At 42.9% G+C, this 13,626-nt stretch overlaps 2 protein-coding genes across 3 annotated transcripts in view; both read left to right on the plus strand.

Annotated features, from left to right (window-relative positions):
- LOC131883244 (uncharacterized) overlaps positions 1-13,626 on the plus strand; it is a 74,966-nt gene that overhangs the window by 2,447 nt on the left and 58,893 nt on the right. The gene's annotated exons all lie outside the window — the stretch shown is intronic.
- LOC131883249 (uncharacterized) lies at positions 9,226-12,149 on the plus strand. Of its 2 annotated transcripts, none has more exons than XM_059230684.1 (4): positions 9,226-9,974; positions 10,314-10,515; positions 10,584-11,153; positions 11,917-12,149. In XM_059230684.1, exons 1-4 carry the CDS (start codon positions 9,458-9,460, stop codon positions 12,074-12,076), a joined length of 1,449 nt encoding a protein of 482 aa, XP_059086667.1. In that variant the 5' UTR covers positions 9,226-9,457; the 3' UTR covers positions 12,077-12,149. The 2 variants fall into 2 exon arrangements, with proteins under 2 accessions (XP_059086667.1, XP_059086668.1); XM_059230685.1 differs by having other exon boundaries at positions 9,226-9,930; positions 10,342-10,515; positions 11,917-12,148.

Below are 13,626 nucleotides of genomic sequence, written 5' to 3' on the forward strand. Positions count from 1 at the left end.
ATCCTCGTGACTTTTTGGGCCTTGCTTCAATCAAGGGAGTGGAATAGCCCCGAGTAGTATATCATTATAATTGCCTTTGTGTACCAAAGCATCGGATAATCCCAATATTGGGCCGCTCACTCCAACAATTTGAGCCAAAGCTTGCGGAAATAAGTCTTGATGAGCTGTAAATAGAGATCCAGCTGAGGAGAGAGAAACTGAGGTTGGGTGGAGGAGATTGAGGAGACAGAAAATGGCTTGCTGAGTGGATTGAAATCTAATTGAGAGTCGTTGGGGTCGGGATGAATCCGAGAGAAAATCTTAAGAATTAATTCTCTTTCGCCTCCTCCTCCGCGTTATCTCACTCGCTCTCGGGATGAAAAGAACCCAACAAAACCTTCGACATCAATTTTTGGCGCGAGAGAATGAATTGGAAATTTATTCTAATGGAACAGATGATGAAAACGAATAGAATCTCCACCCCTATTGTAGCCCAAATTTCTTACTCTATGAATGCCATACTGTACACTATGGATTTAACACCATCAAAGGCTCCAAATTTGGGCCTAGAGGAAGGAGCTCTTCGCTTCATCATCCATAAACAGCATTCATTTTTGCGGGTTTCTTCTATACACGTCCATCTTTTGAAGGCCACGAAGATCAACCGAGGGTAGAGTGACACATATTTCAACCTTCCTACCCCTTCGGTGGACCAGGTAATTGATGAACTCTAGGTGGTCCTGGATCTCATGCCAACCCATAATTGCAGAGACCAGTGACAGATACACATATGACAGTTCAATGGTCCACGTGAAGCTTTTTTCGAATTAGTCATGAAAAAGTCAGTAGCAATTCATCATCATTTCAACCAGCCCAGCTCGATAGTAATTGCCCTAGTCTGTTGCTATACAATGCGTAGCGATGACAGACTTTTCAATGGCCAATGCAAAACGGGATCAACCTACTGTATTTTCATATCCCAAGGCTCGATTGCACTCTTCATATCCTCGTGATTCGATGACAAGGCGATCTTCCAAAGGCTGAGCCGTCGATGATTTTGAAACTTTCAATCTCGTATCTTTGTGTTCATTGATCTATGAATCTGGTTCTGCCTCCTTTGGAAGCTGCAACGAGTAGGCTTTGATCGAACACTGGAAACATATCGATTGCACTTCGACATTAGATGATAAGCTGGTTTTCCAATATTCCCTTGGGTGACTTTGTGAGATGGTGAACTACTTCAAATATTTCTACTGTTTGATTCTCGTCAATGAGCAACCGGTCATACACTAACTGAAGTATTGCCGGCGTGGTTGAACTGCATGGGGTGGAATGGTGGGATCTTTTTGTGCATAGATCTGCCGTTGGCATGAGATATCAAAGGTAAATCAGAAATTGTTCATTTGCCAAGTTGAACATTATCATTCCAGTGTAGGATCATTGTACCTGGGATTGACTCCGACCAACCACAAGTCCTCCTTTCTTTCTTTCTCCCTCTCTGTTTCTGTGTCGTTTTTTTTTCGTGTTCACAAGGGATCCGATCGCGAGAAATGGTGAAGCAAGAGTGATCTCGAATTATTTCAAGCATGAGATGATAATTAATATCCAACCTCAGTTTTCAATTTGAAAACAAAAAAAGCAAAACCGAATACCTCTCTCTATGAAGAAACAATAGAGATAAAAGACAAATGGACTGATGACTTCTTCCTGTTTGGTCTATTCTTATAGTTCGTGTGTACGTTTTGTACATTCCGGTACATTTCGCCTTCTAGAATGGCAATTGTTTGCCCGGTTCATCCAGATCTGCATCATTTGTCGTTTTCACGGGCAATTCGCAGCCGAGCCGTCACGGACCGTTGAAACGTGGTCATTAATTATCGCAATTACCATGCATGAACTAGCATTTCGTGAAAACCCGCTGTGTGACAACCTCAAAACTCAGGCCAGACATCGTTAGATCGACCGAAGAGATTAATCGAATCTCCCTACCCTCGTCGATGGTTCCACCACAATCCATACCAGGATTCGTTAACTGTTTCCACACAAACGCAATCGATGTTTGGTTGTACTCTTCCCGGTTTGATTCGTACGAATTTCTGTTCTCGTTTTCGATGAAATATTTGCGAGGGATTCTCCACGGTGTCAAGGCAATATTCCTGTTCGTGGTCTTGGAACTCCCGATTCCCACTGAGCGACGGACAATTCCCCATCCATTGACGACTTCATATGTTTTTTTGCAAGATTGCACATTCGTAATTTCATGGTGACGCCGAAATGAAATCACTTCCTCCTTGCGCTTTTGGACAACATTCTGGATTCTCCGCTTCTTTTGGCTCTTCCATCGTTGTAACTGTATGTATGTATGTTTTTCCGCGTTGAGCTCGTGAATCTTGCTTGTTTTATCAGGACCTGACAAAAGGCTATCGAGTGATCGGGGTGATCACTTATCCATGAAGCTCAATTGCTGATTTGTTTAAAAGATATTGTAACTCGGTCGCCGGTCAGATCTATGGTGTGCGTCAAGGTTGCGGTTTAACACCACTTAACTTTGGTTGCCCAATAATAGGGGCCGTTTTAGCACCACTAAGCAAATCGGAACCCAATCCCATCTTGCTGGTGTTTCAGCAAGAGTTTACTCAACACACAATCCTTCAAGGAAATCGTGGTCGAGCCTTTGAAGAGGGCAAATCCAGATAATGTTCCGTCAAAACGGGGATGAATCCGTGTTTCCGTCATATCTGCGAGCACCATTGTCTGGTGGTTCGACTATGTACTGTACTGAGCGACACGAGAGTGAGAGAGAGAACGTGAGTTGGCTGCCCCCAAGATTTGTTTCAATGAACAATGTTGATTCGCCAAAAGAGGAGCTTTGCTCCATAAATTCGGCCCTATTTTGGCACTGACAAAATATTCCTCTGAGAAGTTGTCTGTGTGTATTGTATCGATACAGAATATGTGTGTGTCCCTGTAAACATTTGACCATGATCAAGGAAGGACTCATCCATCATTGAGGGATAAAACCATTTCTACTAATGGTTGAAGAGGGGTAGTAGGGGTATCGGAAATATTTCCGAACCAAAAGCGCTCACTCATCACATCATGTTTTGAATGGGTATGTTTTCCTCCAGTGCACAAGTACTACTACACATGCCCACATTGTGTGAGTCGTCGGTTGTTTGGGTGGTGAGTGTGTGAGTGCAATCAAAGAAGGGCCCCTCACGAGAGCGATGTCGGTCGGACGAGTGCTACGCTTTCTTCAAAGTGATTTGATGGTTGCATGCTTGTTCTTGGGCTTCTTCGTGCTTGTCTCGCGGTTTACATATCTGACATTCCTTGTCGCAGTGTGAGGCTCGAGGTGATGATGATGATACCCAAAGTTCGAATGGAAAGGTTCTCAAGGAGTTCGATTAGCAAATTGCAATAGTGAAGTAAGGCACACACTCTACGTACTCCAGCAGCGCAGATGTGTGAAACAGATCCCTCCCAATCCCCAACTCTGTCAATGTCGGAGAGCGAAGGTTGAACCAATTCCAGGCAGTGCAGTGAGTGTCTTGATCATCAGAAGTGGGTGAGTGAGTGCTTGGTGTCATTTGAATAAGGTGAGCGAATGTTCCGAATGGACATGATCCATGTTTGAACTTGAGTCCAGTGACAGTCAAGAGGAGCTCCTTCGTTTCAAGATGATGAAAATGTGGAGTGCCACGCTGGGACGACCATCGGAGGAGGAGCGGGAACGGAAGAAGCGGTTGAAGGAACTCCACATGAACCAGGATCCATATCGTGGAGGCTCCAACACCAACACGCTAAAGGCCATTAAGCGACGGAAAGAGAAGCAAAAGAAGGCCAAGAACCACAATGGGAATGAGGCGAATAATCCGAGCTTGCCTCGAAATGGCATTTTGAACAATAATTACCTCTATCCCGAGGTTAAGATGAGGCAGCATTCCAAGAGTATGGGTCATGGTTTGAACCTGATTAAGAACGCCAATTATTTACCCAATCGGAGGTACACCGTGGCCATGGATGGTGACGAAGAATTTCCGGAAATGATGATGATGCGGGAGCAGAAGCTTCGATTCATGGACGAGGGTTTGGACTGGGACAAGAGTGATTCTGGCACACCGCGATCCTCCGGTTCCAGATCAGGAGGCTCGGGAGAGCGCCGTTGGAAGAAAGGACTCTCAGTGTCGATGGTGAATGTGAATCGATTGGGAAAGGCTCCCCCCGGGAACCATCCTATTGGGCCCAATTATTGGGGCTCAGGTGTTTGGAACGACCCCAATGCCATGGATGAGCGGGTAGACAATCGTCCACCTGTGCTTAACCGACGCTCACTCGTGATTAATGCAATGAACGATTTCAATAAACACAGCGACAGGTAAGAGGAGCCATACCAACCTTCATTCGTTTGCAGGTGCAAGCACATTTTCAGGATTCCTGCCAAGGGTTGTGGAACTATGGAGGGGTTGTCTTCAGATTTTGGAGCATAAATCATGCCCTACGATTACGCATCGCATACGTAGTCCATATTTGAGGCAATAGGGCAATTCAAGGAGGTCGGTGGTCGTATAAGTCATCATCCTTGAATTCGCCCCTGGCCACTTGACATTTTTATTACCCCTCTGCCCTCTGCCTCCTCCCAATCTTCTTCCTCCATTCATTTCGAAGTCCAACTAGCTCTGAGAACACTATCAATCCTAAGGCCATACGAGTTCGCCACATTCAGGGCTTTTATGTTTAATCAGCTAAAAGCATGGCATTTTCCACGCTTCGTTTTCCTATAACGATGCTATACCTATAGGGGGGTCCACCCTTCGCCAACAAGGAAGAGACGTCCAATTTCTTGTATGTAGTACTTCTTGGGTAGAACCACTCATAACCTACGTATGTGTTATTGCTTGTAAAGGGTGTAATTTGGAGAAACGCCATCCATCTCAAATTCCTCACATTTTGCAGTGATTGGTTGGAGAGCTAAGTTTGAAGTTTAGAGCTATTTGAACTTTGGAAGAAGTCTTGGCACTCGTGAAGGAAAACGAGGAATGACAAATGAACCCGCTTAAAAATCGATTGAATCCTGGAGGCTCACCCATAACCGCGGAAAGATAATCAGGGCTCTGATTTCTGACATTGGACAGGCCTTTGTACTCTCAATCTCTCGGACTTTGAGCCGTAATCCGAGTTGTAGCCAGCCATTCATGAAGCTTCATTCGGGTGACTTGAGCGTATTTCCGTCAACTCCTCAGACCGTCATCAAAAAAAAAATCACGTAGCTAGCCACTTGATGAATGACAACACACAATTTGAATCCCAGTGCGGATTGTGGAACAGGTGTTGATATGCCAAATGTCAATACATACAACGACAGTCTTCCGTCTGTGTGTGTGTGTGTGACACTGCATTAGTACTAATCCCCTCACGCAAGCACCTGGCGACCTGACCTTGCCAATTTGAATTCTGCCACTCAATGCTCCGAACTGTATCCATTAATCACGGGATAATTTGGAACCCGTCAAAGACTGGCTGTGGAAACAAAAGCCAAGAAAAATTAGCCAAGGGCGTCATATGGAAAACGGAACCAAACGAGAGCGACGAGCGCAAGACTAAAAAAAAAAGATCATCCAAGAGGCGCTATTTACTCAAATCGGTCTGACCTTTCTCCATTCAAGTATAAGGATTTAGGGCAAGCACCCTTGGCAGGTAATTTTCACCTCCTTTGACTTCAAAGTACCAAAACCAGAGTGTTTATTGGAGTGGCAGAATGGCAGTAATTGTTGTCGAGAGGGATTTTAGGGCCTTGTGGCATGACACATCAACCACCACCACAACTTCCACTATCATCGTCACTGCTCAAATGATTCTCAGTGTAAGAAGCAATATCCATTCACTCGTACAAATAGTTTTCTGGCGATTAGCTAGCGTCCCGTGAAAACAATAACAAAATGTTTCGGAACCATGGTGTGGCCGTGAATGATTTAGGACACCTCGTCGAGTTTGGCCTTGGCTAATCATCTTCCATTTTTTCCACATTTGGAAGCGTTCAAATCGCCAATGATATTTTGAAACGTGCCCACCTCCCTTATTATGGTGCTATCAATGCGGTTTCAATCCATGACCACTACCATGTTACATAACCCAGAATCATTTGTCATCGAAAAGCCCCAAAATAATTGACCATAATCCCAATTAGGTTATTAGATGAAGAATCGTTTTAATTACCGTACTAAGAAGGCTCCATTTGCTGTTCCCCATGTGGGGATAACCTATGGGTTCAAAACAGTCCACATTTTGCTGCATTTGAATCGAGGCCCCATTCTTGCCCTGTCAATAGATCATGAATCAAACCTTCGTGTCAGAAACACGTTACATTTATCCTTATTTTCTGGTTTTAATAATACGCACACGCCTCTTTCTCTGTGTGCGTGTGTCTCGTTCTACAGGTACGTACGCACGTGTAAAAACTCATGAGGCATTGGCTCATTTGACGTGTGGAATCTAGGATACTTGTTCTAGATCGCTGGTGCTGAAAAGAGCAAGCACGGTTTGCTTAGTATATGCACTAAACTGTATTCTCTTTTCGTTCCAATCGAATTGGTCAATATTTATTTAGATCATACGTAGCTACTCCACTAACTATCAATATTTGGAAAATGAATGATGAATGTTGACAGGTACGAATAAGGAGAAATCATTGTGCGTACAAATTTTGACAATCATCCAAGTGTGGTAAAATGATTGAACAAGCATATTTCATCGCTTCGGCGACAGGTTTTTAGCTGTGTTCATCCTCACTTGAAGCACGGGGGTTTGACTGTCAAAGTCAGGCTAGTGATGACCTCAACCCATAGAGTCAGCCACCGTCAACAAACTTGGCGAATAGCAACTCTTTTATCAGGGATCCCATCATCCAGGAAGACACCGACATCGGCTTCAAAAACTCCACTAGTCATCCATCAAGATGATTTTGAGGGTGCTCTAATCCAACATATTTTACCCGTATTAAACCTACACAAAAACGCTGCTCAGTTTGTTGATGCCTAGGGGGCTTAGTAGGCCTTTGCTTAAAGTACAACAACAAATGATGCTACGCGCTCAATCAGGGAGGGCTTGTTGATGGCGTGTTCCTCCAGATTGGGAGGGATTAAACCATTCCAATGTTTCGTTTGAGTATATCCTGTATGTCGTTCGTCTACGGATGTATTGGGTTAAAGTGATTATTGTTTGAGCGTTACTCAGACACCTACCAGTACAATTACTTATACTATCTAGAAGGCCAATCTGTTCAAGGGGAGACTCGGAATGGCCACATCCCGAGATGCACTTTCAGATCAATAAAAGTAGATAGCAAAATGTTCCAATGGATACTTAAACGCAATGATCTGACAAATCGCCAGGTTTGCCATTTCCGGATTCGGTTGCGTTATTGATAAATATCGAGCCTCATTAAACTTCGCTACTTGATGCCAATAGGCTTCATTGTTTCTTCGGTACAGAAAACGTCAAATCAGCACAGATAATACGATGAATTTCTCCCAAGACCCTGAGCGATTGACTGCCAACAAATGAGAGTTGGTGGAGCTGTGGGCGCTGATGAGCATTTTCTCGGAAACGTTACGGGCTCCTCCTCTTTGTTCGAGATAATGTATGCATAATGAAGCCATTGTTGCATAACACATTCCAGACCTTACCCGCTCTTTTCAATGTTTATTTCCTAATAATGATCTCGAGTCTCTCGAGGCTTTTTTAAGAGACTCCACTGAAGGGAGCAAGCAAAGCGACAAAACCACCACGTGGGCAGAGGATGAGCGCAAAGAGGAGGGGAGGAGGAAGAAGAAAGAGGAGGAGGCGGGTGGAATAGATTAGAACTGTGTTAGTCCCCGAGAATCCCACAGAAGCACTGCCATAAATCTAGTGGTAGTCGAGAGCAGTTTAGTAGCGGGATTGTGTCATCCGTTCTGGGCTCGCAAGAGAGGCTTGCAATTGATAAATCACTCCCCATGAATTTATGGCACGAGGATGCAGTTCAATTAAGTGACAGATGTCACGCTTTCGGCCCATGAATCATTTCGCATTAACCAGGATCCTTGTTTGGGTCCGGTCAGATGGTTCAATGGTTTCAGCAGAGGAGATCAGCCGTTTCAAACATTGATCTAATACTTTGCATGACAACTGAATACAAATATCTACAGTATACAATAGTCGGATACACTTTGGATGGGTTGGGAATGAATGGGGGGGCGGGGATAAATGATGAATTGATGTAGGTATTGTGTGAGGAAGTGCTTGTCTCTTGGCATCGAACGATCCAATATATACAAAATTCTCGCCCCAATGAGACCTTGCATGTGGACAAGTAATCATCGTCCCTCTGAATTGATTGCTCGCCTGATCTCTAGCTTGATCTTCTTCACCCAATGGCGAAGAAGAAGAAGATGATGATGATGATGATGGTGGTGGTGATGATCCAATCATCGCCAGATCAACTTCATTGCCAAACTTCCGGAACTTCTCGATGTTTATTCATATCTTGCCGGCCAAGACGTATTCCGTATCATTCTTGCCTATTTCAAGGTGACCAGAGCTTTATTGCTTACATCTGATCGTTGGCAATTACTCATGAACATGTGGTCAAAATTATTGGGTGGGGTGTGAAGTGCGGATAATTTTTCAATATCCGTGCTCCTTCATCAGGGCCGGCTTGAGTTTCTACCTTAGGTGGAGGTTCCTAGTAAAGAGATAATTGACACGAACGATCCCTGAGCCATACAATGTCCTACCCTTCTACAGTAGTCCCGAACCCAAGGAAATATGGGCAGGTATACGCATTGTATACGTGGGGGTCAATTACGGCCACTACTAAGCCTTCTTTGAGATTTCAATTGCATTGGGACACGCGGCAATAACTAACACCCACTTCAAATAAAACCCAACCCTCAATTGGAATCAAAGTCACAATCTTATTAGATTGAAACAAGGCCTAATAGATTGCCATACAAAGGCGAATATTTACTGCCTGAGGCTTCAAAGTTGCAATGGTTGCATCATTTCTGATTCACGTGGAGTGTATGCTCAATTTGGAGCTTGGCTCACTTTGAATCGACCCTTAATTAATGGCGTATGCAAATTCGCACACAAGAATGCTGACAAATTGCGTAAGTTCCCCGGCTAGCTCACCGTGGATCCGAATTTGGCATGTTGCCATAAACACTGAAGGTTAATGTGAGGGTGGCAAATTGGAGTCAATCCGAAAAGGGATACCCAAGTCGTGCACCATCCCCGTTTAACGGTTATCTCTCAATAGTCAGCACCATTGGATGTACTATGTCAGTTCTTCAATAATTGTGGGTCTTGATATTCGGGCATGCACTCACTCTTCTTCGGGGAGAGAAAACACATGCACAGCTTGGCAATCGGCAAAGCGTTCCAACACAGCTGATGTTATGTTGCAAAACGGAGCTGGCGTTTCAAAACAGAGTAAAAAATGGCCAGGAACAAGAACCCGGAAACCTTGGTGAGAATCGTGCTCGATTTCTTAAGTGGACTTGTCACTTCTCATTCCACTCGGAAAGAAGTTCTTCTCTTTCTTCGAGAGAACCTTCACCCTCACCTGCTTGAGCAATTCTTGTCTAAATTCCTGCTGGATCCATTGTGCGATTCGGACCTTCAGATCGATTGCCTCCTCTACCTTTTCAATGAGCATTGCAGGAGTCTGAAATTCTCCTTCACGGACAAGCGTTACTATGCTCAAATTGTGGCTTTACTTCTAAAAGACCAATTGAAATTGGAGGAGCTTAACCTGTACGGAGTGTGGCTTCAAGATAACATCAAGGCTGACCTAGTGCTTGCTCTCAAGAAACTTGATCATTTGACTCAATTATCGTTACCACATATCGCGGATGACGCCATCATCCACGCCATCTCTCGATCTTGTCCCAAACTTAGACATTTGGATGTGTCAGGAACCTCACGAATAACGGATTCGGGATTGAGTGATATCTGTGAGAATTGATAGACGGGGTTTTTGAATGGCTAATTTAGTGGCAAATTATCCTTCAGAATTGAAGAAAACGCCTACAGTCATTCCAAGTAAATTGGCGGGGCAAACAGCCAGTTATTTTTGAAGTATATTGCATGGCAATGTTTCATATTTGCATTGAATCAAGCAAATTATTCGAGCGGAGACATTTGACTCAGATTAATCTTCAGGACAACATCGAAAAGACCGCAATAAGAGGTTGAGTGATTACTTCTTTCAGAATAAAGGGCCTCTGGAAATGATGCCACGATGTTGATTCCTTACTCTGATTTCTATCAATTCTCAATCACTTTAAACGAAGATCATGACGCGTCTGTGATACGCACCAGTTTGCTCTATTTAAACTTAGGTGGGGCCGTGGGTGATACCCTTGGGCTCTCGGCGGTGGGCGAGATCGTCAACTATGTACCCAATCTGTCCTCTTTAGGCTCGTTCCCCTTTGTTGTCAAAGCGGTCCATTACATCTGGGAGAACTATGAGTGCTCCGATCAACTCAAATTGAGGTAATGTCAGAAGCAGTTTCCGTCTGCTAGTCATGATAGATCTTTTCACTTTACTGGACGATCCATAGATATCTTCACGACAGAGCGACAGATCCACAACAACTGGATCAATGTCTAACGCTGATTCCAAATGTAAGGTCGTGTTATTTGGACTCGCCGAAACCCGTCACCTTGACCATCTTGCCCCAATTTGTCCACTTGAACAAAGTGAAGTTGAGCCGAGTTCAAGCTGTTGATATTCATGGTCTCGTCTTGGAGCTACCCCGACTAACCGGTTTGGAGCTGGTTTGTGCCAGAGGTTTTGTGGACTTGTTTCAAATCGGATCGGCATTGCCGCGATTAGACACTTTGGAAATATATTACTCGGAATACGTCCAGATCTCGTCATGGGCGGTGGAATTTGCCGAGCTGAAAAAATTGGTCATATATTCGACGGAATCGCACCTGTGTGCCAAGCCTCTGTTGAAAGCCTGTCCTAATCTGGAGAAGGTGACGCTTTGTGACTGCTCGGATGTCACTGATCAAGAGGTTTTCAACATTGTTGACGCGGGCTGCTTATCACGTTGCCAAGAAATTTACTGGCTAAACGCACCTCTGCTCACTCTTCAGTCAGTTTGGACATTGATCACTCTACCAAGGTAACAATTAGTTTTGGAAGACTATTTCATTTCGGGAAAATTGTTAGGGTAAATTTCGTTGAATATGATAGGGTCTTCTCAGTGTTATATGTTTGTCGGCAAAAAGGTGTGCATGGTTTTAGGCCAAATGCAGTATGCTTTTTATAATGTAGAAAAAAAACACATTGCATTTGGGAATGCGACAGGTTCTTTGTTTTGTTTTGGCTGAAGACACCAACTTCATTTGGCCAAGTAAGCAATATAATTGTGAAATTATTATGAAAACAGCAATAAGCACTCCTAAAGCAACAAAAATAAGTCAATAAAGAAATTCTACCAGTGCTTTTTAGAAAATGCAGTGTTAAATAAACAAATCTTTTCAATAAGAAAATACCCATCGACACAATTTCTTCAAAAAAAAGAACTATTAAGCCCAGGGGTATCCCCAATAAGGATTTCTCGACCAAAGCCATTTGAATTTGAAAGGATTTTTTTCCACCCGAACTGAAATATTGACAAAGTGCATCAATTTTCAAAACTAAATTTGAAACTTATATTTATACCTGTTTATTACCAAAAACTTTTGAATACGCCTATTCTAAAAACATACACACAATATACAATCTTTGACCAATGAATGGTAACTGTAAATGATTGATAGTGATCTATAATTCATTGTCTGCTTTTTGCCATCAACTAAGAATGTCGTATTAATCGATCAAGAGTTCATCGAAGTGCACTAGATCTACAAACGATTTGAGACTAATCGCTTCCAATATTTCAGTATGAGAGTGATCGGCAAATTAGATGAGTGGTTGGTCAATCCTTTCGAGGCTACTGAGTTGGAAGATGAGATTCAGCATTACAATCTCGATGTAAAACTTTACGGAAAACCCAAAGGGACGTTCATCTTTGAACAAGAAAGGTTTGACGACGTCTTCTAAAGAGTGAAATAAAACTTTTGCGGAACACCCGAACAATAACCACCTAACCTCGAAATTGATCTTTCGAACTTGTTCTTCAGTGCTTTTTGTTCTTTTGCGTAAATGAAATTCCTAACAAATCAGTAATTTCAATGGCATCGTGGGTAATTGCCTGTCTTTAATGACTGGTCAAATGATAGAAGTACGGTACACGATATCATAAGTGTATGATTTCAACTGATCTATAAGATGATGAATTGAAGAAGTTGTAAAGAACGTTCCAGATTCAATGACATTGTTGAGAAGTATACATGAATAACTAGAACAGAAAATTTTGAGATTCATGATCACGCAAAACCCAACCTTTAGTTACCAGACTTCCGTCTACTTTCTCGACCACTTTTTCGCTCCACTTGATCTCTCTCAATATCTTCTATACCATCCAACGTCATGGACCAACAAAAATTTGAAATAACTTTTTGATCACGTCTGGAACTCAAGTATCGAATGCACGTCATCATCATACTTGCTTCTCTGCATTGTCAAATCGAAGGACCAAAGCCTCATCTGTGGTTGATTGCAAATTGTGCTAATTATTTTTTGTTGCCATCCCCAGAGCGTTTTTAAGATACACAGCCCAGTTAATTGCGTGCCCCAGATGGCTCAGAGTAGGCCCTTTGGGCATTTGGTTGGAATCTAATTCTCCATCTTATCCTCCTAAATATTCATTTTGATTGAGTGCTGCCAATTTTGAGCGCCATCTTAAGCAATGTTTCAAGTAGTCCGGTCCGAATCTTCACATTTGTAACCACGGCAAATTTGATTTATGCCCATATCTGTTGTTTTACGTCAACTTCATTTTTTCGCTTACAAACTAATCTAAGAAGCTAGAAGCATGAATACCACGAATAATCTGGCGAGATGTGAATTACAGCTACTATTTTAGATTGACATTCCTTGCGCCTTGGTATGAACCACTGGAAAATGGACGGGGTACGGGGATGGTAATTTTCAAGAAATGACATTTCAGAATCAAGTCAGCGAATAGCGTTCTTCTTAACATGAGACTGACTCCAGGTCGCGCTAAATATGAATTTTAATTTTTAGCTCATTTGATCAACTGAACTAATATTTAGGCACTCTCAATGCGCCCTACAAAGCTTTGCACAGAATGAATGAGCTAGCCTTTATATAATGATTAACAAAAGCTTTGATGCAGTTGTTCAATTGACCTCAAAACTTAAGTCCGTAATTGTGGCTACATGCGGTCAGGTTTTATTTGAGGGAAAACACAATGCGTGCATTCGTTGCCAAAGTGTCAATTCTCGACGCCTAGTTGCATTCCCGTCCATTTTCGAGTGGTTCGTGCCATTACTAGGGCCGGGCAAATTGGGTATAAAGAATTTTTGTCACTAAAGACCACTTTTTTACACATTAGCCCTTTTCACCCTTTTCACACCTTTTCACTTCTATGTTGCATTTTTTTTGCACATTTGGCCTTAACTGTTTATTTCGGTTGAAATCAGAATTTTTTGCGTTAGAATGGGTACAAAGTTTGAAATCAAAGGCTG

The sequence above is a fragment of the Tigriopus californicus genome, chromosome 7 (assembly GCF_007210705.1).
Source record: "Tigriopus californicus strain San Diego chromosome 7, Tcal_SD_v2.1, whole genome shotgun sequence".
NCBI lineage: Eukaryota > Metazoa > Arthropoda > Copepoda > Harpacticoida > Harpacticidae > Tigriopus > Tigriopus californicus.

What these genes read in the sequence shown, in the direction of transcription:
- LOC131883249 (XM_059230684.1), top strand. Translation starts at nt 9,458, where the DNA reads ATGGCCAGGAACAAGAACCCGGAAACCTTGGTGAGAATCGTGCTCGAT. An exon ending in TTCGGGATTGAGTGATATCT is followed by an intron (nt 9,975 to 10,313) that starts GTGAGAATTGAT and finishes CTTTAAACGAAG; the next exon opens with ATCATGACGCGTCTGTGATA. An exon ending in TCCGATCAACTCAAATTGAG is followed by an intron (nt 10,516 to 10,583) that starts GTAATGTCAGAA and finishes GACGATCCATAG; the next exon opens with ATATCTTCACGACAGAGCGA.